This window comes from Sminthopsis crassicaudata, chromosome 2, assembly GCF_048593235.1.
Source record: "Sminthopsis crassicaudata isolate SCR6 chromosome 2, ASM4859323v1, whole genome shotgun sequence".
NCBI classification, from domain to species: domain Eukaryota; kingdom Metazoa; phylum Chordata; class Mammalia; order Dasyuromorphia; family Dasyuridae; genus Sminthopsis; species Sminthopsis crassicaudata.
In genome coordinates, this window is record NC_133618.1 from 567,091,008 (window position 1) to 567,113,243 (window position 22,236).

At 47.1% G+C, this 22,236-nt stretch overlaps 2 protein-coding genes across 6 annotated transcripts in view; one reads left to right on the forward strand and one right to left on the reverse strand.

The window, feature by feature from the left end:
• Positions 1-18,247, forward strand: part of SEMA4B (semaphorin 4B) — a 35,968-nt gene extending 17,721 nt beyond the window's left edge. For all 4 annotated transcript variants that reach the window (XM_074295160.1, XM_074295161.1, XM_074295162.1 and 1 more), the window contains exons 4-16: positions 8,058-8,221; positions 8,613-8,675; positions 9,301-9,399; positions 11,501-11,612; positions 12,258-12,374; positions 12,667-12,818; positions 13,246-13,427; positions 13,664-13,811; positions 14,317-14,527; positions 14,661-14,776; positions 15,131-15,297; positions 15,884-15,969; positions 16,273-18,247. In XM_074295160.1, the coding sequence (XP_074151261.1) occupies positions 8,058-8,221; positions 8,613-8,675; positions 9,301-9,399; positions 11,501-11,612; positions 12,258-12,374; positions 12,667-12,818; positions 13,246-13,427; positions 13,664-13,811; positions 14,317-14,527; positions 14,661-14,776; positions 15,131-15,297; positions 15,884-15,969; positions 16,273-17,009 (2,354 nt within the window). In that variant the 3' untranslated portion in view covers positions 17,010-18,247. The remainder of the gene's footprint in view (positions 1-8,057; positions 8,222-8,612; positions 8,676-9,300; positions 9,400-11,500; positions 11,613-12,257; positions 12,375-12,666; positions 12,819-13,245; positions 13,428-13,663; positions 13,812-14,316; positions 14,528-14,660; positions 14,777-15,130; positions 15,298-15,883; positions 15,970-16,272) is intronic.
• Positions 18,248-18,863: 616 nt separating this feature from the next.
• CIB1 (calcium and integrin binding 1) lies at positions 18,864-21,892 on the reverse strand. 2 transcript variants are annotated; one of them, XM_074295176.1, is made up of 7 exons: positions 21,492-21,892; positions 21,208-21,242; positions 20,120-20,228; positions 19,756-19,906; positions 19,549-19,667; positions 19,376-19,464; positions 18,864-19,112 (listed from the first exon to the last, which is right to left on the reverse strand). In XM_074295176.1, exons 1-7 carry the CDS (start codon positions 21,540-21,542, stop codon positions 19,091-19,093), a joined length of 576 nt encoding a protein of 191 aa, XP_074151277.1. In that variant the 5' UTR covers positions 21,543-21,892; the 3' UTR covers positions 18,864-19,090. The 2 variants fall into 2 exon arrangements, with proteins under 2 accessions (XP_074151277.1, XP_074151276.1); XM_074295175.1 differs by lacking the exon at positions 21,208-21,242 and having other exon boundaries at positions 20,120-20,250; positions 21,467-21,892.
• Between the last annotated feature and the right edge of the window lie 344 nt (positions 21,893-22,236).

Genomic DNA, 22,236 nt, shown 5'->3' on the forward strand with positions numbered 1-22,236 from the left:
TTCTCTCTTGGGCAGTCTTTGAATACTCCCATATGAATATCACTGGCCTATGGCAAAAACAGAACTTTTAAAGCATTCTATGTGGTACACTTCACAAAAATCCTTTTTGCTTTGACATTCTTCTTTCAGGGTTCAACTACCTAACTACCTAGACAAAGTATTCTTTTTTTTTTTTTTTTTTAATTTTATAATTATACATTTTTTGACAGTATATATGCATGTATTATAACATTATCCCTTGTATTCATTTTTCCAGATTTTCCCCTCCTTCTACTCCCTTCCCTAGATGACAGGCAATCTCATACATTTTACATGTGTTACAGTATACCTAGATGTGTGTAAATCCCATTTTCTTGTTGCACATTAAGTATTGGATTAGGCAAAGTATTCTTAACCTTTTGGTATCATGGACCCCATTGGCAGTCTAGTGAAGCCAATGGATCTCTTCTCAGAATAATGTTTTAAGGTTCATAAAATGAAATACATAGAGTTATAAAGGAAATACTGAGATATAACAGAATAACAATAGTAACATTTAATATTTGCAAAAGTGTTTTATTCTTGTACTCGGGTGAGGATATCGCAGCCATCTGGGAGGTGCTGATTTTTGAAAAAGTTCACTGACCTTTGATTTCAGAACTCAGAGAATAAGAAAAAAATTAGGAAAGTGACCCTTTGGTCTACCTTCGAAGCATTCCTATAAAAATCCTAGCCCCAAGAGATTAGTGAATTGGGGAAGGCAAATAATATTTGTATTATTTGTGGGGAGAGAAGATAGTGATAATAGCAGGAAAAAATTATGATAATCAAATAAATTATTATATGAAGCTTTCAGATTTTGTAAATTTTTCATTTCATCCTTGCAACCACTCTGTGAGATAATGTCCATTTTATAGATGAGGAAACTGAGGCATACAGAAGTTAAAATGACTTGCCCAGGGTCACACAGGTAATAAGTATCCAAGGCCAGTTTTAAACTCAGATTTCCCTGTCTACAGGCCCAAAACTCAATCCAGTGTACCAATTATGTAATTTAAATACACCAAAAATCCTAAAACTTTATATTTGGCCATTTAATCCCTGTTTTCTTTGAACTCCCCCCCCTCATTGGACCTTTAACTCTTAAAAAAGAGGTCAGACTAACTCATTTCCCTTTTCCTATCTTTGCCCATTTTCTATGGATAATGTTCAATGTTCAGAGACAGACAAAAGACTTCTACAGAAGGCAGAGGAGAGGAAGCAAGGAGTTTAGCTAATTTTACTCAAACTTTGTATAATTGAAAATTTGCCATTATTTGCATTTATTAAAGGTCAGCTTCGTGTTAATGTTAAATACTATATAGGATAGGGAACTAAAGATAGTTCCCACCCAAAGGTGCTTTCAGTCTAAAACCAGGTTGAAATGCAGTCTGAGTGACCACTCTTTGAACAGCGTAGGCCCGCCTAGCAGAGACGTGTAGGCCACTTGACAAATTCTGTAGTGTTGAATCAGTCCCACTCACTCAAAAAAAGGTTATTTCTGGTCAAGCACTTGGGAATGAAGCAGTAGGAAAGGAAAAATAGAGCAAAGAGTCATTTTCCTAGCTTTGCTTCTACTCTAGGTATTCTGAAATCAGAGGTCAGTGAATTTTTAAAAAAAATCAGCCCCTATTTCCCAGGGTGGATGCGAGCATAAAGTAGAACACTTATCAGCCCTTAAAGTGCTATATAAATTCTAACAGTATTGTTATGCCTCCTAAAATTGGAAAAGACAATAGGGATCCTTTTGTCCAATCCCTTACATTGCCCAAGGTAATGTAAATGACAAAAGCTAGGGTTTGAATCCAGTTCCTCTGAATCTGAATCCAGCCTTCTCTCCTTCTTGTCTGAAGAGATGATGGAATTAAGTCATGGTAGAAAACCTATTGTGTTTCATTTTGTCTTAGTTTGAATCTGGGCCGTCCCTTTAGCCCCTGAGGGCCCACCCTCAGCAGACGAGCTTTTGTGCAGGGAGGGACCCTGAGGAACTAGGAGCCTCAGACACACATTTTCCTGAGGACTGAGTCTGGCTCTGCACATCTAGGAAGTGAATTCTGACGACAGCTTCTGCTTGGAGCATGTGCCTTTGGCCCACTCTGGCTACCTCAGATCCCACCTTTCTGGCCTTATGGATACATCTGGTTTGAGGGATCCGTTCTCCTTTATTTTTCGCTTCCTTTTGGTTATGGTTCAGACCTTTTTAGAGCCAAAGGTCTCCCTGTAGGGAGCATGGCCTCTGGGGATTCCACTCTTGAGGGCTGACCCTCACCCAGAGGGACGGCCTGATGTTTTGAGGTGAGGGTGTTGCTCTGCATTAGCCCAGAGAGAAGAGGTGGACTCCCGTTTAGCTTCCCCAGGCCCTTCCCTGCCCTGGCGGACGGGTGGTGCCGGCAAGAGGAAGTGCATCCGGAATTGCCCCAATTCACTGCTGAGTCAGCACTCACCACCCCATCCCAGGGAGAAGAGAAAGGTAGCCTGTAACTTGATATAAAATTGCTGGCGGGAAAGGGCTTGAGAGGGCTCACAGGATCACCTTTAGAGTCAGGTTGGGGCATCCCTCTGGAGGTAACATTCTAGAGTACCCTTCTCACCTGCCCCCTAAGCCCGAAGGGGTCATTCATTAACTGTTACAGACTTTCTAGTAACTGGTGAAGACTACGGACCCCCACCTTCTCAAGAGTAATGTTTTAAAATGTGTAAAATAAAATGTCAGATGACAAAGGAAATTAACCATACTGAAATGTAATCATCTAAACACTGGAACAAAAGCCAAGTTTAAGAACCTTTGCCCTGGGGTGTAGTTGATGGGAAGTTAGGGAAAGACCCCGCCATTCTTGGAGGTAGTTTTTTAATATTTAACCAGGTTTCTTGCTTAGTCAAAAGGGGTGTGTGGGGGGGGGAGGCTGGATTTTGGTCTTTCTGTTGAGAAGGGGGCAGTGGATCGAGACTAAGGAGGAAGGAGAAAGGGAGGGCAGGACTCTGAGTCACTGTTCTCCTGCTCAGGGTGGGGACAGTGTTGAGCTGTGTTCCCGTCTCACCTCAGAGAGCTCCACGTTTCCACCTGAGTCACTAGGATTGGGAGAGAATTTAGGTGAGGTTGGGAGCTGGACAAATAATGCATCATTTCCTGCTGACATAGGTGAGGAAAAGCAGGAGATCAGAACACCCTCCTTCCTCCCTTTACGGCAGCTTCAGCCATCCTGAAAAATTCCAGCTCACTTGCTTCGAGGGCGGCAAGAAAGACCCCCTTTAACTTCTTCTTGTCCCAGGGAGTTCAATCCCAGGGAAACTCTACAACGGGGCTCTGGATGTTAGCCCAAGGGTCTGGGTCTCCCTGCTTGACTGTATTCTCAAGATAATGTGTTGTTTTACTCTGGACCTGGGCTCAGTTAATTGTTTGCAACAGTGGGGTAGCCTAGTAGATGGATGGAACATAGAACTTGGGAGTTAGGAAGATCACCTCAAACATTAATTGTCTGTTAATTATCTCTGGCCAAGTCACTTAACCTCTCCGAGCCTCAGTTTCCCCATCTATAAAATGGGCATAATAATATCTGTAGCACTTCACAGGGTTTTTGGGAAGATAAAATGAGCTAATATAGGATATCTCAGAGTTTTGGCTCAATTGATTTTTAATTTTACTTATGGAACATCTAAATATATGTGTGTATATATGTATGTATACATATATAAAGAGAGGGGATATCATATACACACATCACATACATTTGGGATATCATATGCCCATATTTTTGTAATTGTACATAAATGTAGGTGTGAGTATGTGCAGGTGTACAGGTGATATTACCTGTATATTCGGGACATCATCTACACACAGCACACATATGTGTATTATGTAGGTGGGTGTGTGTGTATATATTTATATGCTTACAAACGGGTCCAGCTTCTCCCACTATGAAGTGCTTGCTTTCCTTGTAGTCAGTTATTATTTCAGTCAATCATTTTAAAAAGCCTTTATTAAGTGCCTGCCATGTGGCTTGGCTGGGCTAGATGCTAGAGATACTGTCACAATGATTGTTTAGTGCTTTACAATTTACAAAGCCTCTTTATACCCATTATCTCATTTGATTTTCACCGCCACTCTGTGAGATAGGTAGTACGTATATTATTATCCCCATTTCACAGATGAGGGTAAGTGGCTATTTAATCAAGCCACAGAGAAAGGAGCCTGGAGCTTCTGACTCCATTTCTTCCCCAGATTTGTTCTGTTTTGTTCCCAGAGGAGGAAGTGAAATCACCCAAGGAGGACGGGTGGGCGTGGACTTTTCTGGAGGGGAAACCTGGGATCTTTGGGCCTGAAGAGAACAAGACCCTCCCCTGCCCCCCAGCTGAGTGGGAAGACTCAGCCTTGGGTGCGGGCGTTCTTTGGAGTTCTGGCGGGAGGCCGCCGTGCTGGGCTCTCGGGTCCCCATGTTTGCCAGTAGGCACAGGCACACGGTCCCCGAGGAAGCAGGGGTCCAGATACGCTCCACAAGCCTGGGTGATCCCTGCCGGGAGGTCCGGGCAGGGAAGGACACAAGGGCGTCCAGAAGCGGGGAAGGCTCATTGACCCACACAGGCTTTAACAAATGAGAACATATGCAAGCACAGGCGTGTGTGAGGTGTAGGCACACATGCATGCAAGAACAGGCCGAGAGAGACACTTAGCCAGTCACAGACAGGAGCCCGGTCCCGGGGGAGCAAATGTATTCCGTGCCTGCTGCCTTTCACTGGCAAACACCTTCGTGTGGAAGTGAAGATTCAGGCTGAGGAAAAGTTGGATTTCTAGCCCCAGGACCCGCGTTTGAATCCTATTTTCATCACTTATTTGCCTGACCTTGGATGAACCATTTTATCTTCTATGGCCCCTGATCTTCTACCAGCTCCAAATACATACGAGCTTTTAAGTTGCATACACACATGTAGGCCTGCATGTGTGGGATTACTACACACACCGTGCCTGAAGTTTGTGTTTCCATAATACAGCCTTTCTTTCCCGAGTTCGCATGTGTCCTCGCCTGGTGATGTAAGAGGCTTAGGTACATGAGTTTCAGTCTCCACGCCTAACTCCTTGGGCCCAGGTGATGTGATACTTGATTCTTGTCCTCAGAGGCCAAACAAAACAAGTGCAGTCCCTCTCCTGCATGGCGCTCCTTGAAATACATGAAAATAGTTGTCTCCGCCCCCCTGGGTCTTCTCTCTCTGCGTTAGATACGAGATGTTGGGACTAATGGGTTCCGGTCTGCTATTAACCAACTGTGTGACTTTGGACAAGTAAATCAGCCTTTCTCAAATTGCATTCCTCACTTGTAAAACTGTTTGGGTGGTAATGGACCCAAAACCTCAGTGGTTGCAAATGTGCTCAAATCCTATGATTTTGGACCAAAATGATTTCTGAATTCTCTTCTATTTCTAAATGTCTTTGATTATATGATTGGTACATCTCAAATTGAGCCCTCCAAACATGGAAGGGTAAAACTGATTCTCTGATGACCCTGGGTCCTCACTGTGGCAGCTAGAGTATATATGTACAGACAAATATGTGTATATACACATATGATTAGCATTGCCCTCTTGCTTCGGACAAATTACAGTTGATGTACTAGAGTAATTTCTCATGTATACATATACAGAGTGCATTCACACAATCGTGTGCGTGTATCCATATACACATGTGGTTCAGCATTGCCCTCTTCCTTTGGGCAAAGCACAATTGATGCACTACAATAATGTCATGTATATGCACACTCACGTATGGTGAAGGAAGGATGGACTGGCTAACTTAGGAGAGAAACTTGTCTCAATACAGGGAGTGAGAGCCCAGGAGCCGGTTCTCCCTCTGGCCCGCCAGCTGGCGGTAGTGACACTGAGCTATTATTCTCCATGCTCCCCTCTCAGGTCCCAGTTTCTCCAGTGTGGCAATGGCTGCCCCACCCCACCCCCAGTTTCTCTTCTGTAACACTCAGACAGTTTAACCCCTACAGGCATAACTGAAGATTTCTGTGCTCAGTGGGAATTCTGAGAGCTTTGCTTTATCTACTTTTATAGAACCAGACCATGAGAAAATAACAACTCACGTTTATCTAGTAGTACTTTCAGGTTGCCAGTACTTGAGGAAAGTAGGGGATTTGATAAGTTTTTTTTTTTTTTCCTGAGGCTGGCGTTAAGTGACTTGTTCAGGGTCACACAGCTAGGAAGTGTTAAGTGTCTGAGATTAGATTTGAACTCGGGTCCTCCTGACTTCAGGGCTGGTGCTCTATCCACTGCGCCACCTAGCTGCCCCTGGATTTGATAAGTGAACAGGCTTGCACAGCTAGTAGTTATTGAACTCTTGTGCAGTCAGTGTTTCCTTAGAGCCTACAATGTACAGGACATTGTTAGGGGAGGAAGGAAAATAGAAAATGATAAAGTTATTTCTTTTAAAATAAAGATTGAGTCAGAGTTACAGAGGAAAGGGCATGGTTGTGGTGAGTGCCCTTCCATTGGTACACTTTGAGCTGTCGTTCATATCATCTTTATCTCTAACCAGCTTGGTTAAATGGAAAAGCTGAAGATGGAATGGGGCAGGAGCTCATTCCAAGAGCTGATAAGCCTGTGGTTCAAAGTCCAAACAGCTCATCAATAAAAAAGTAATTAGACATCAGATCATTGGAAAAATTTTTCAAAGGCAGAGGCTAGTCCAGGGAAGGGAGGGAATCAGTGCTGGAAAATTGCCTTTAACATCAAGAACTGTGAAATGACAACAAGAATATAGTGGCCCAAAAAGCCAGAAGGCCATCTCCCTGGATTCACTCCAGGTTCAATAGATGCAATAGAATCCCTTAAGCCCTCTCCACCCAAAGTTAGCATTAAGATCACGAGATCAGAGATTTCAGAGGAGGAAAGGACCCTCAAGGCCTTCTAGTCTGTCCCACACCTGGTATTGGTTGTCTAGCCTTTGTTCAAAGCTCTCCAATAAAGGGCATCCCACTACTTCCTTAGGCAGCTATTATGTTCTCTCTTGAGTTTTCTCCAAGTTAAAAATCCCCAAATAATCTTCAGAAGGCTTGGACCTGAGATCCTTCACCACCTGCTTGCCTTCCTGTGGATGCTGTCCAGATTTTAAAAGTTGGGGTCTCCTTGCTATTCTAAAAATAAGATGCCCCAGTTCCTGACTGAGGATTTTCACTGACAGCCCCCATGCCATAACATGCTCTTCCTTTTCTGTCTCTTGGCTTTAAGTCCTGGCTGAACTCCTTCCTTCCACAAGATCTTCACCATCCCCCTAATGCTAATGCCCTTCCTCTGCAGGCTCTCTCTGACCCTTCCGGCATATATATTGGTTGTACATGGTTACTTTCATGTTGTCTTCTCCACTGGGCTAGGAGCTCCTTGAGGTCTGGGACCATCCTTTGCCTTTGTCTTTGCACTTCGCCCAGTGCCTGACGCACAGTAGGTGCTTGCCTTGGCTTCCTGAGCTCTGGCATCTAGACCTGGCAGTGCTGTTGCGATCTCTGAGAAGCCATGCCTTATCTTAATGCTTATTCTTAAGGATGTGGGACTCACAGTGGAGAGCATCTTGGAGAAGGCAGCAGCCGTCAGTATGAACATTCTCACCCCTCTCTCTAGGTTACCACGCAGGAAGCACTTAGCAGCGTGTAGGTTAGACCTGCTGCTGCTTCTCTAAACATCTTACATGTTGACACTGTTGTCCCGGCAGCCATTCATGACTGGTTGGGTCAAATCTTATTTTTTCTTTTCAAGTGATTTGCTCAGCATTTTTATACGAATTATTTTTGTACAAATTGTCTCAAATGTTTCCAGAAAAGTACAAGTTGCAAGGAACCTAAATCCCAACGATTTCTTGTGTATTGAGGTGTGACTCCGAATTATTGTTCTCCCTTTCATTCCTCCCTCCTCCTTACCTCCACCGTCTCATGGGGATTCTGCAGGGCCTGGACCCTGACTGACTTTTCAGAAATTGTTCACCACCTCTGGGAGGTAGGCTCTGGATGAACAGCATTTAGCCACCCCCGTGATGGCAGCGTCTCTCTCCCCAGGCTCACAGGAGCGGACAGTGTGGAGATTCGAAGCAGAGGGCATCACCAATTACACAGCACTGTTGCTGAGCAAAGATGGAAAAACACTGTTTGTGGGGGCCCGAGAGGCCCTCTTTGCTCTCAGTAGCAATAGCAGTTTCCTGCCCGGGGGGCACTACCAGAAGGTGAGAGAGTCAGGGATCTGGGGGAGGGGTGGGTAAGGTGAAAGAAAGAACAGGAGGGCAGGCAGATTGGACCTTGGGCCTTCTGGGACAGAATTTGTAACATACCAAAGGAGAAATGTTAATTAATTTTCTACAGAATGGTTCCCTTTTTGTTATTGTTCTGCTAAGTCCTTTCAAAAAGCACACACACACACACACACACAGAGCTTGTAATTTAATATAGCATTCATAATATTCTTTGCAATAATTTATTGCTTAAGGAGCCATTAAAGCATATTTAGCTTGGACCATCATCACAAACCCCCAGGGCTGGAGAACTAATGGGAATCTTAATACTATCCTCCCTCTTTCTTATTATTAACCTTGTTCTTTTGGGGGGGGAATCTTCTAGCTGCTGTGGCCTGCTGACCCAGAGAAGAAACACCAGTGTGTCTTTAAAGGAAAGGATTCACAGGTGAATAAGGGGGGAAAGAGGGGATAGAGAGAGAGGAGCCAATAGCAGGTTGTGGGAGGATCTGGCCCCCACAGAGAGTCCCCCCCCCCCAAAGCAATCCTGACTAATCCCTTGTTTGATTGGATATTAAGGGATTTTATCCAGTTACAAGTGAATAACCATTGACCTCTACCTTAGCCAGCTACAATGAGAAAAAGAATGGGTCACTCAGAAGGGAATCTTCCCTTCTGGTGGAGAGTAGACCTTATCTCTGGTGCTCCTGATTATTGAGCTCCTGAGAGACATGGCTCGTGACGTTTCTGAGCCCCTTTGTTTTGGCCAAACCCCTGTAGTTTGTTAGGACTGGGGTAGTCGTCCCTAACCCTAACCCTGTCCAGAGCTCCAGAAGATGGCCTTGAGAACTTCAGACTGTGACTCCATCTTCCCCTAGCTCAGTCACTTCAGTGACATCTGGGAGTTCAGTCCAAGCCTGAGGCCACCCAGGTCCGTGCAGTCAGTCCTCTTCCTTAAGAAACCGGGAGCTGGCCTGTATTTCTTATGATGAGACTCAGTATTTGTCTATGATGATGAAAGAAGGAATGAGGGGAGGGGGCACAGGATGATAACGCTCGCTTCTTCCTCCTAGAGGGACTGTCACAACTACATCAAGCTTCTCCAGCCACTCAACAGCAGCCACTTGTACACCTGTGGTACAGCTGCCTTCAGCCCAGTCTGTGCCTACATAGTAAGTGGCAGCCCCAGCGACCCACTCCCGCTTCCTGCAGCCCCCCAGTGCAATCTCAGTTCTCGGACAGGCCAGGGTAACCAGGAAAGGCACCAGATGCCCCTGGCTCTTGTCACTGCATGTAGGGAAGTTGTTTCAACTAGGCCTGAAAATCCTGGGGAGAGGAACATAGGATTCACAAGTCTGGGGCTGGAAGAGAGCTCAGCTCCTTCTACTCCAACTCCCTCGTTTTACAGATCTGGAGGGTTTTAGTCACTTGCTCAAGGTCATGTCTGTCAGGAAGTGTGTGCGGAGAGAGTTAACCCAGGTCTCCCAAGGCAGCTGGATGAAACAGTGGCTAGAACACTGGGCCTGGAAGAGTCGCCAGTCATCCCACCATGACTACGAGTGGGAAAGGCTTAGCCTAGAATTCATCTCTGACTTTGTGTCAGTTGTATTGGTTTAGCTCAGCCTAGGGAGGATCATCAAATGGCTCAAATGTTAGAGGGATTTTTAGTCAGGACCATCTATTAATAATGGCATGGAATGGTGCACTTGACAGCATTGATGGAAGGAGGACCTCTCCCTTTGAGATCAGATCCTTAACATTTCTGCCTTCTGGGGCAGCTAGGTGGCGCAGTGGACAGAGCACCAGCCTTGAATTCAGGAGGACCGGAGTTCAAATCTGCTCTCAGACACTTAACACTTCCTAGCTGTGTGACCCTGGGCAAGTCACTTAACTAACCCCAGCCTCAGGAAAAAAAAATTCTGCCTTCTCTGAGAGCTCATTCATATGCACACAAATCTGTTCCACACACACAATCTCTCTGACTCACCCAGTTTCCTCTGTCACATAACCATGCTCTTCCGTACAATGCTTTAACGTATGCAGAATGCTTTCCTATGTGTGATCTCATTTGATCCTCACCACAATTCTGTGCAGTGGATGTCAGATGTCCCTTTGCAGACAAGGAAACTGAGACTGAAAGTAACTTGGCCAATGATACAAAGTGTCTGAAGCAAAATTTGAACTCAGGGCTTACTCTCATGTCCAGCACTCTATCCACAGTCCTACCTAGCTGTTGCTGTAGTTGCTTATTTCTCTATTAACACATACCACAGATCTCTTCCTTGTCTTATACTGACATAGCTCTCTCTTTATATTTATATATATCCCTTTCACACTTAAAATTTTATTTTATTATGAATATAACATCAGTAAACACCATTCTTTTCAATATACAAATAAGAGAACAAAGAGCTTTATAGGAACCCGCAGACTAATTTTACATACATTTTAAAAGTATCTGTGAAATCTTCAAAATTACATCTTTTGGGGGAGTCTAAACCTGTGATATTTCACAGGTTTAAGGTGCTTTCTGGTGAGCAGACTCCCTTTGCCCATGCAGTTCAGCAACTGTTCCGTAACTTAGTTTCTGTTGTCTAAGGCACTGCAAGATTCAATCAATCAACTAATAAACATTAATTATCCAATTAAATTGGGTAATTTACTATGTGCCACTACATAGTAGTGCTAGGACAGCTAGAAGGAAAAGTGCATAAAGTCAGGAGGATTCATCTCCCTGAGGTCCAATCTGGCCTCAGACACTTTCTAGCTGTGTGACCCTGGGGAAGGTGTTTCACCTGCTTGCCTCAGTTTCCTCATAAGTGCAATGAGCTGGAGAAGGAAAAGGCAAACTGCTGCAGTATTGAGGAAAAACCCACCTGGGGTCACAAAGAGTCATACGTGACTGAAAACAGCCGGCCACCCACAAAACTTTGCCAGCACTGCTCTAAGCCACGGGGATTCAAAGAGCAAGTTCTGCCCTCATAGAGCTTACAGTCAAATGGAGAGAACATCCAAACAAGCTGAAAACAGGATAAATAACCAAGGGAAGGCTCTAGAATTTGAGAGTCAATGATTTGCCCAGGGTCCCGGTATGTGCCAATTGGGCTTGAACCCAAGTATTCCCAAGCCCATTATCTAGCAGCCATACTCAGCTGCCTCTTCTCATGGCCTTTCCACTTTCCTTGTCCTCAAACACCCTGATTGACCCATGACCCCTTGGCTGCTGTGACCCTGCTCCAGGGTTCTGAATGGCCCCATTTGTCTTTACCTTAGAACATTCAGAACTTCAGCTTGGAGCGAGATGCAGCGGGGAACATTCTGCTAGAAGATGGGAAAGGTCGCTGTCCATTTGACCCGGAGTACAAATCGACAGCCATCATGGTTGGTAAGCATCTGGTGTTCTCCTAGGAGCAGAATATGTAGACCTCCAGAGGTCTGGAATGGGGACATTGGGTTCCCTAGCACAAGGAGGCTCTGGAAAAGGTTCTTGAGAAAAAACTGCCAGGATGACCTTTCACGTAAGGCCGAGTCTGGACCTGGCTGGGAAGCTGCCATAGTCCCTTCCTTTTTTCCCCCTTCTTCCCATTTTTGCCACTTTTATGTAATCTTTGTTTTGAGGATAGAATTGTAGAACCATAGCATAGCTTGAGAATGTCATTAGAGATGATCGAAATAACACTCGATGTCACAAAGTGTGTCTGGATTGCTGTTACAAGGAAGGGTTCTATTGGCCAGGTGGAATAATTGGAGGACTTACTGGGAAGTGATTTTTTTTTTTTTTTTTAAAGGTACCAATAAAATGATTTTCCTAAGTTGTCACTATGTGCCCCTAGGGTTTGTTTTCTTTGACATTGATTCTATTCCTAGGTCTAAATTTAATTTAGGACATATTCGTACCCCAGGGCCCCAAAACCAAGATGAAATGAACCTTCAAGTTGCTTTCGCAGTCCCTACTCGGCTTGGAGAGGAGCTGATTCTCGCAATGGGGGCTGCTCTGGGGCTGTTCCCATGGGAATGTTTCTCTTGGCAGATGGCAAGCTCTATGCCGGAACAGTCAGCAACTTCCAGGGGAACGAGCCAACCATCTCCCAGAGCCAGGGGAATCGCCTCACCCTCAAGACTGAGAACTCCCTCAACTGGCTTCAAGGTGAAGATTTCCCCCCTCCCCTCCAACCCCATCCTTCGGGGCTAGCCCTGCCTGCCTGGACTCAGAGGAACATCTTTGTCCCAGGATGAATGGAGAGGGCCCCAACTGGAGGACAAGCCTGGTGCAATGGCCCAGCACGGGAGGGTTGTGCCAGAGGAATTGTGTCCTAGCCACTGTGAATCTGGCAAGGTCCTTGAGTGGAGAGCAGGTTCTTTCTCCTCATGGGATGGATGCCATGGGGCTCCCCTTCTGCTTCCTCCACCAACTCTGAGCCTTTTCCCACCCCACACAGACCCGGCCTTTGTGAGCTCCGCTTACATTCCTGAGAGCCTAGACAACCCACGGGGGGATGATGACAAAATCTACTTCTTCTTCAGCGAGACTGGCAAGGAGTTTGACTTCTTTGAGAACACTGTTGTGTCCCGAATTGCCCGTGTGTGCAAGGTGAGGGTCAGAATCTAACAAAAAATGAAATTTGCTGGGAGAAAAATGTACTTTCTCCTTTCCCCCCCTCAGTTTTCTTCAGTCTGGGTCTCTCATTTGCCCTTCTCAGTCCTACCTGTCAGATTTATTTGTGTCCCAATAAGAAGCTCCATGAGGGCAGCAGAGACTGTACCTAAGTACAATGCCCTTCCTGTAGGTGTTTCATAGAAGTGGGCTATGCTGGGGTTCTGTGAGAGACTTCACAGTCAGCACACCTGAGATCTGTCCTTTTCTAATAGCTGTGAGCTTTCAGAGCTGGGGATTGGGCAGGAGTAACCTGCATACCAACTGACCCCTTTAGGTGCTCCTCTCTTCAGAGATCCTCACTCAAATCCTTGCCTTCCCACATGGTTTCACAAAACCCAACCTGATTTTTCTCTCCTGTCAGGGGGACCTTGGCGGGGAGAGAGTACTGCAGAGACGCTGGACATCTTTCTTGAAAGCTCAGTTGCTTTGCTCCCGGTCATCTGATGGTTTCCCCTTCAATGTGCTCCAAGATGTCTTTGTGCTGAGCCCTAGCCCTAAGGACTGGCAAGATACCCTTTTCTATGGAGTCTTCACTTCACAGTGGTAGGTCCCCAGTGGGACTAAGAGTCTCATTCTTAGCCCAGATGGCTGAAAAGCCAGGGAAGGTGGGGCCCTTTTAGTTTCTTCCTAATTGAACAACAGTAGATCCAAACTCTTTTGTGGGATGAGAGGAGAGGCCCCACCTACAGATACTTCCCTTGGATTTTTAGCAGACTTTTAAGGATCTTCAGCTGCCACTGGGGTCTGCACAATTCAGACACTATCTGTCTCTCTTGCAGGCATCAAGGAGCAGCAGGAGGTTCAGCCATATGTGTCTTCACCATGCAGGATGTAGAGAATGCCTTCAATGGCCTTTATAAGGAAGTAAACAGAGAAACGCAACAGTGGTATACAGTGATGGAGTCACCAACACCCCGACCAGGAGCGGTCTGTATTCCCCTCCAACATTTTACCTTATTCTTAAAGCAGATCCTCGTGTAGCCTCAAGCAAAAGCCACCCAGCTTTGGTCAGTTCATTCTGTCTCCAAAGTCAAAAATCCAAAACAATACCCCCCCCCCTCCCTCTCTGCAGGAAGCAGAGAAAGTTTTGAGACTGTACACAGCCATATAGCCTTCAGTAGAGAAATGGGAACTCTGTGTATTAGGTGTATGCATACATATATGTTCATACATTTAGGCATATATGGGTATGCAGGTATGTGGATTGACATATACACTTCATTTATACATCTCTTCTAGGCATTATTTTTTGTGTATAGCTCTATGTATATACATATAATAATAGATCTAGAAGAGATTTTGAGTGTATAACCATTAAAGTAATATTATCCCAAGCCTGTTGGATATTTCTCCATATAGAAATACTTTTTTTTGAGTGTTAATCTTTCTTAAATTTTCTTCTTTAAATTTTTCTTTGTTGTTTTTCCTCCAGTGCATCACTAACAGTGCCCGGGAAAAGAGAATCAATTCTTCTTTGCAACTCCCTGACCGTGTACTTAACTTCCTCAAAGATCACTTTTTGATGGATAGGCAGGTCCGAAGCAGCCCGCTGCTGCTGCAGAACAGGGCTCGTTATCAGCGCCTCTCAGTGCATCGAGTCCCTGGTCTACACCGTACTTATGATGTCCTCTTCTTGGGCACAAGTGAGTTTTCTGGATTCTGAGGTTAAGGGAAGGGCCCTTGCCAAGGGTTGGCTGAGGAGTGCAGCACTTAATGGGAATCCTTCCCTTAGGAGGAGGAAGTTGAGTGTCTCTCTCTCTCTCTCTCATTTTGCAGGTGATGGCCGACTACACAAAACTGTGAGTTCAAGACAGAGGGTACATATTATCGAGGAGATCCGGCTCTTCCCACCTGACCACCCTGTACAGAATTTACTGTTGGATCCCCAAAGAGTGAGCAAGAATATGGTTAAGAGAAAGGAGGAGATATGAGGGAGGAGGAATATTGGTCTAACTTATTCCAAATTTGTGTCCCTGGGCCACCACATTGCCATTCTGTTTTTCTCTCCCTCATTCCTTGGATTGGAATGGAGAATCTCAAGTCTGGTATCAGATCCGGACTATATAGAGTCCGGGGATATTCAGAAAAGGGACTTGGGGAACCATAGGTTGGCAGCTCTGCCATGAGGTGTAAAATCTGATCCAACCTTTTATCTTACAAACCAGAGCTGGGGATGCAAAGAGTGCATCCCTAGACAGGAGGCTCCCGCTGCTAGCTTCTTTCTCATCACTTTTTATCTCATTCAGGGGCTGCTGTATGCTTCGTCCTACTCAGCTGTGGTTCAGGTGTCTGTGGCAAACTGCAGCTTGTACACAAGTTGTGGGGAATGCATCCTGTCCCGAGACCCCTACTGTGCTTGGAGTGGTACCAGTTGCAGGGACGTCAGGCACTACCAGCCTGAACTGGCCTCACAGTAAGAAGCCTACTGCTGCTCCCCCAATGACTTCTCTCTCCTTTTGCCCCTGGGGCCATTGGCCTCCATTCTCCCCCACTGAAGTCCTTCTTCTTTCAGCCTGTGCTTAAGGGGAAGGTGGTAGAGAAAGGGGGTGGGGAGTGCTCTAGGGATGCTGGCTTACCTGTGTTCCTCCTGCCTCTTATTCCCCTGTTTTGCTCTGTAGGAAGCAGCACCCTGTGAAACTGATCTCACTAATTTTAAAAATAATGATGCTGCTGCCGATAGCAATAAAATAGCTCACTGAATCCCACAACCAGCTTGGGATGGAGGTGCTCTCATTATCTCCATTTCACAGATGAAAAAACAAGCAAATAGGGTTATTGCCCAGGATCGCCAGGTGGTGATTGTCAGAGTTGGATTTGAATGCAGGCCTTCCTGACTCCAAACCTGGTGTTCTTGTCCATTGCTCCACCTGGCCACCCTTTTCTCTTCAAGCACTGGGATGGAGGGCAGGTTGACTCCAGAGTCATAGGGTGAATGCTTGGACTGCCACAGTGGAGGGCCCATCTCCCAACTTTGTCATTGACTTTTCTGTCTTCCTCAGGCCATGGGTACAGGACATTGAAGCTGCCAACACCGAACAACTCTGCAACAAGTCTGCATTCAGCTCCCAGTCTCTTACATCATCAGGTAAAGTCTTCTACTTCAGGAGGGGATAGGTGGAAGCAGCTGGGGCCATATCTGCTGCAGGGAGAGCTGACTTTTCAGGGAACAATTTGTATCGTTGCTCCCATCTCCCTTTCTGCTTACTCCCAGAATACTGGCGCTCTCCTTTCACAAACAATAATGGCAGCACTTAGCTATCCCCAAACAAAGGATAGGTCTCTAGTGTGGCCCTCTGGTGGGTAGCCAGACCTTATTTTTTCCTAATAAAGGGAGTCCCCAGAGTGTCTTGGGGAGCCTTTGTTCACCTGCTGTGTTTCTCCTTGGCAGGTGAGACACCGTGCAAGCAAGTACGCTTCCTGCCCAATACTGTTAACACGCTGACCTGCCGACTGCTCTCTAACCTCGCATCCCGGCGCTGGCTACACAACAAGGCCCCCATTAACAATTCTGCCTCTTACCGTGTGCTACCCAATGGAGACCTGCTTCTGGTGGGCAGCCAGGACGGGCTGGGCTCTTTCCAGTGCTGGTCCATGGAGGAGAACTTTCAGCAGCTGGTGGCCAGCTACTGTGTGGAGGCTACTGAGGAGGCTTCAGATGGGGAGGAGGGCTTTATCATCCCCCTCATCCCTAACACCTCCCGCGTGAGCTCACCTGCCAATGGCAAGGCTGCTTTGATGCCTTACAAGACCTACTGGAACGAGTTCCTGCTAATGTGTGGTCTGTTTGGATTTGCCGTTGTACTTCTAGCCCTCTTCTTCCTTTATCGACACCGAGATAACATGAAGGTCTTCCTGAAGCAGGGAGAGTGTGCCAGTGTACATCCCAGGACCCGTCCAGTGATGCTGCCCTCTGAAAACCGCTCCCTCAATGGAAGCGGCCCCCCCAGTGCCCTGCCTGATCACAAGGGTTACCAAGCCCTTGCTGACAGCTCTCCAGGATTGCGAGCTTTCACGGAGTCAGAAAAGAGGCCACTCAGTGTTCAGGACAGCTTTGTAGAGGTGTCTCCCCCATGCCCCCGGCCCCGGGTACGGCTGGGTTCTGAGATCCGTGACTCTGTGGTATGAGCACAGGAGATGGGCAAACGCCAACTCTGTCCCGGACTAGGACTCCATGTAGAATGGCCAGGCCTTTCTGTTCCTCATCAAAGAGCACCCAGAAGTCAAAGAACGGAGCTAATTAGTGGGACAGCTCCTTTCTACTTCCTAAGGGAGTCTCTGGGGATGTGTACCAGCCAGAGGGAGAAGGATCATCAGCCTTACAGCCTGCCTTGTAGCCTCCTCCCCTCAACCAAGAATGAAAGAGAGGTGGTTTTGCTGGCCCTGGGTGATTACCTGGAAGCTCCACATATTGAATCTACAACCAGAAGGCCCCTAGAGGGGACCCAGTTGTTCAGTAATGTCTTTCATTCCTCAGTCTTTGCTGAGACTATTCTGACAGACTAGCTCTCCTGAGCCCTTTTGAAAACATTTTTCTTTAAAAAAAAAAAAAAAAAAATGTGAAACAAGTGGGAGGGATGAGAGGTGATCAAGAACTTTCCTTTAAGTCTTGTTCTGGAAAGGATTCAGTTCATGGGCTCCCCTTCCTTACAATTTCCTTGGGGCATTTTGGATGTACCAGGAGAATAAGATTGCCTGAGCCGGAGTTTGAAATACATCTTCTCTTCTTCAATGTGCCTCCTTTCAGTTCTTCCCATGTTCTGCTGCCAAAGTCAATCACTGCAGAGCCTCAGGGCTATCCCTGAGGCCCCCAAGGAGTCTGGTCCTTCCATGCCAAGGACCCCTGAGTGTGAGAAAGCCAAACCAGAGCACACTTTCTCCTACCTCCACAGAACTGTCAAGCTACAGACAACAGGAGAATTGTTATATCACTGCCAAACCTGCCAAGCCACAGGGACTAGTGGCTTTTCTACGTGCTCTCTTGGGACATTAGAGGGCTGGCATAAGGCTGCTGTCATCACTATATTAAGGGAGGAGATAGAATCACATTCCATTTTTTGATGGAATTCACGTTGAACATCAAAGACTAGACTGTCTTTCCTTCCTGACAATCTAAAAGAACCACTGTGTCCCCATTCTTCGTTCTCTGACCCTTTTGGACTTCCTCCTATTTTCCATAAATGACTAATCTCCCCAAGCTTAATAATTATCTGGCCCTTTGTGCTATTTCTACCCAAAGGAACAATGACACTGCCCAGTCCAGGGGCCAAGAATCTGTGGGTTTTGTATCTTTTTTTTTAATATAAAATGCACTTTACTTTTTTTTTTTTTTTTTTTAATAAAATCTGAAACTGAATTTTAACTTATGGCAGTGTGTCTTTCCCTCTCACACTGAATGCTGTTATTAAAAACTGGTTCTGCCTTGGGCACAGAGAAAAGCCCAATCCTTTATCTTCCTCCATCCTTATGTTGGGCCTATCTCTATATTTTGAATGAGTTTCTTCTATTTATCTTTGTTAGGTAAATATTCAGATGAGAAAGGGATGTTAGGAATCCAAACAGTTGGTCTGCTCTATAACTAAGCTACAAGAATGAGGCTAGGTGGAGATGACCAGCAGGTTTGAACTTTTTATTTTTAGGAGGCAGCTAGGGTTAAATCCAGAGTCAAAGAAGTAGTAAATGTCTGAGGCCATATTTGAACTTGGGGCCTTCTGACTCCAAGGCTGGTGTGGTGCTCTTATCCATAGCAACTAGAGTGATATGCTGAGCACTGAACAAATCTCCCTTCTCCTAAGAGAAAGCACAGAGCAAGAAATTCATTTTGTATCCTCCATATATTCCTGCTTTATAGAAATATCTCTGCCTTGGCTCTACTGTAATTCAGAAATTCTCCACTAGTCCCTTCTCCTTACCTAATTACTAATCTTAAAAAAGATTTCTCTGCCTCAAGCTTTGTCCAATGTACCCACACTAAAACACACCTGAGCAAAACTTCCAAACATTTATTATTGATCAGTATAAACATGAACAGTGTTGTCACAATGGCAGTGAGGAGAGGAGAGCCCAGGAGCCTGGACAACTCAGTCCAGATCCTGGGCTAGCTCAAGCATGGCAACCATCTGTAAGGAGTCAGCACTGCAGGTGAGGTCAGTGCATAGAAGAGAATTTCTCAAAGACAGTTTGGTTCAGTTAGACACTGCAAGTCCTCATCACAGGACAATCTTAAAGGAGCTGAAAAAGACAAAGATATATGAGTTATCGATCCACTGTCAAACAAGCATGGTGAGCAAAGGATAGGCGATGAAACCTAGATGAAGTAAGCTTGGAGAGAGGTCGGAAAATATGCTCCCTAAAACCTGTCTAGAATTGGCTCAATCCTCGAGGATGATGGGGTTGACTTGGGTCACCCTTAGCCTGAAGACCTTTTCTCCATTCTCTTGCCCTCCTGGCAAGATGCTATCAGTACCTAAATTGCCAGGTGGCTCTAGTCATACCTGGTGAAGTCAGGTGAACGGGAAATGACATGCTGGAACTCTGAGAGATTGATGGTACCATCCCTGTCAATGTCAGACTCTTCTAAGATCTGTGCAGGGAAAGGAGCGAGAAGTTCAGTTAAACAGCCCAATGCCTTGCCTTCCCCTTCCCTGTTCACGTTGTCCATGCTCACGTTCTCAATGAGCTGCTTCATCTCGGAGCTGGTGAGCTGAGTGTCTTGCCCATCCCCGGTAAGGCAGTTTACCAGGCACTTCAGATCCTCTTTGTTCAAGGTCCCATCATCATCAAAGTCTAGTAAGGAAAGACATAGACAAAAAATTATCCCTGATGAAAAGACCACAGTGCTCCCCATACTCCACCCACTGTATGTAGTCCTCACCAAAGATGCGGAAGGCATAGTGGGACTTAATTTCAGGGGTCGCTGCGTCGCTAAAGACACTGAAGAGGTCCAAGAAGTCTTCAAAGCTCAAGCTGTCTCTCTCTGGTGCTGTGGAGAATACACGGCAAATACGGTCCCTGAAGGGGTTGGCCTGGAGCAAGAGACACTCTTGTAAGCAATAGGGATTCAACCTCCAAACGTTGATTACACATGTACTATGTCCAAAGTCCTGTACTGGGAACTACGGAGCACTGACCACTTCTAAAAGAATTGGAATAAAAGTTTCTCAGATTGAGAAATGTCCCCATAGATCCCAAAACAGGTGGCTACAATTTCAAACTTAGCATTGTGGGAAAGGTGCCACCTTGAGCTCCGGAAGTGTCAGGATCTGCTCACAGGATACTCGGACTCTCAGAGAATCTTCCACATTCCGAGACTCGGGCGGAAGCAGCTCAGTAAACCTCCTGTGGGCCCTGGGAACCAAAACCAGAATTCCTTCATTCACTCAGCAAACATTCATTCGATCCACCAACCAAATAACAATGCTCAGATGTATACTTTTTGTTAAATGCGCAGTTGGGAATGTCCAGTTGGGAAAGAGGGGATCAAAAAGCACAAGACAACAATATAGGGGAGATGTCACAAAGCATTATATGGCTGGAGTCAAATGAGTGGTAGAGACAGGAAGTGACAAGCTTTCAGAGGGTGAAAAAGATCACGGTGCGCTGGGACAGGTGGAACCTGAGGGCCCGGGAGGTGGATGGAGAGAGGGAGCACCCTGTCAGTCAACAACTGCTCCCGCTGGGCGCTGGGGACGCACAGAGGGCAGCTCATGGCCGGAGGGCCTGCCCCATGTCACTGCCTGAGACAAGACCCCTTCGGTCTCTGTGCCCTTTGCCTGCATTCTCCCCATGGAGACCTTCCCAGAGGCCCAGCCCCTAGACAGGCCGCCCCGCCCTCTGAGCAGTCTGCCCCAGCCCAGAAGGGTCAGGACCCGCTCTGGAGAGAGTCCGAAGGGGCGAGGCTTCGGTCTCTGTAGGAGCAGGACGGGTCCCAGCAGGGGGCACAGCCCCTTCCGCGGGGGCACGCGGGGCACCAGCGCCTGTCGGGAGGTCCCGGACTCGGCAAGGAAAGGAAAGGAAGCTCAAGTCCGCGGCGGTGGGGGGCGCCAGACTGGCGTCCAGCCCGGAGCCACTGTGTGACCTGGGACTAGTCACCTCGGCTCCCCGGACAGCTCGGCCTCGGCTCCGGGGTTTCTTTCAGCCCTCCCCGCAGCGGGACCTCGGAGATGCCCTAGTCCGACTCCTTGACTTTACGGGGAGGAGACTGAGGCTCGGGGGAGGGAAGGGACTTGCCTAAGGTCACACAGCCCCTGTGACAAAGCCAGGTCAGAAAACCCACGTCTTCTGGCCAAGTCCAGCTGCCTCCTGAGGAGGCTGGACGGGTACTTACAGGAGAATCTCCTGCTTCGTCAGGAACGTTAATTCCTGGAAGGAAAAGCAAAGGAAGATCGTCGGACGTGCGGTCGGCGCTGGCAGGACCGCCAGTCCCCCAGCAACCCGGGGCACCTTGCACTCGGAGCCCTTCCGGGCCTGCCCTCCCTAAAGAATGGGGGGGGGCAGGTTGTGCACGAGAAGGGCCAAAGGTCGTCGCCCCCAAAACTCCGCCCACGGTTCCGGGGCCCAACGCAGCCCAGCCAAGTCTGAGCCACCCAGAGGTGTTCTGTCCCCACGAACCTGGTACTCGGTCAGCAGCTCCTTGGAGAGTTGACTGGCCGAGCTGCCCATGGCCTTGCTACCCCCGCCGGGTCTGAGGAAGCCAAATACCAACTCCGAGCCGGACAGCAACAACTTTCCCACTCACTTCCGCCTCTCGTGTCACCAGCCCGGCCGCCCGCCCAGTCCCCGCGGCAACCGAGGGGCGACTCCGACCCCACCTTCCGTATTTGCCTACAGGCCCCGCCTCTCTCGTTCTTAAAGGGCCCGACCTCCAGTTCTCAATTCTCTGGGTGAAGGAATCCAGGTAGAGGTTTCCAAAATCAGGCGCGTGACGTGATTAGGGCGGGGGAGGGGGGAAGGAAGGGGGGAGAAGAAGAAGAGGCGGTGCGCAGAGAGTGCCAGAATGCTGGGACCCGCGGCAGCTGCACTCCAGAAGACATTTCTTTAGCCCCACGCCTAGAAGAGAGGCGGCGGGGTGAAGTGAAAAAAAATGCGGAGTTTGGACAAACAGGTCTCTTGGAGTTCAAGTTTCCTCGCTAAGTTGTAGTGGGCCTAAACAGGACTTCATTTCCCACAATTCATAGGGACGAGAGACCTTCGCTCATTGGAAGTCTCTGGACTACATATCCCAGAGGGCTGTGCGTGATCTCCGGTAAAGGTCTTTGATTAGTGGAGTTTGAACCGTAAAGCGGGAAGTTTTAAAACTACCACAGCCTTTCGAGAGGGACCCATAGTTAAAGGGAGGCGCCGGGTGTGCGGCTCT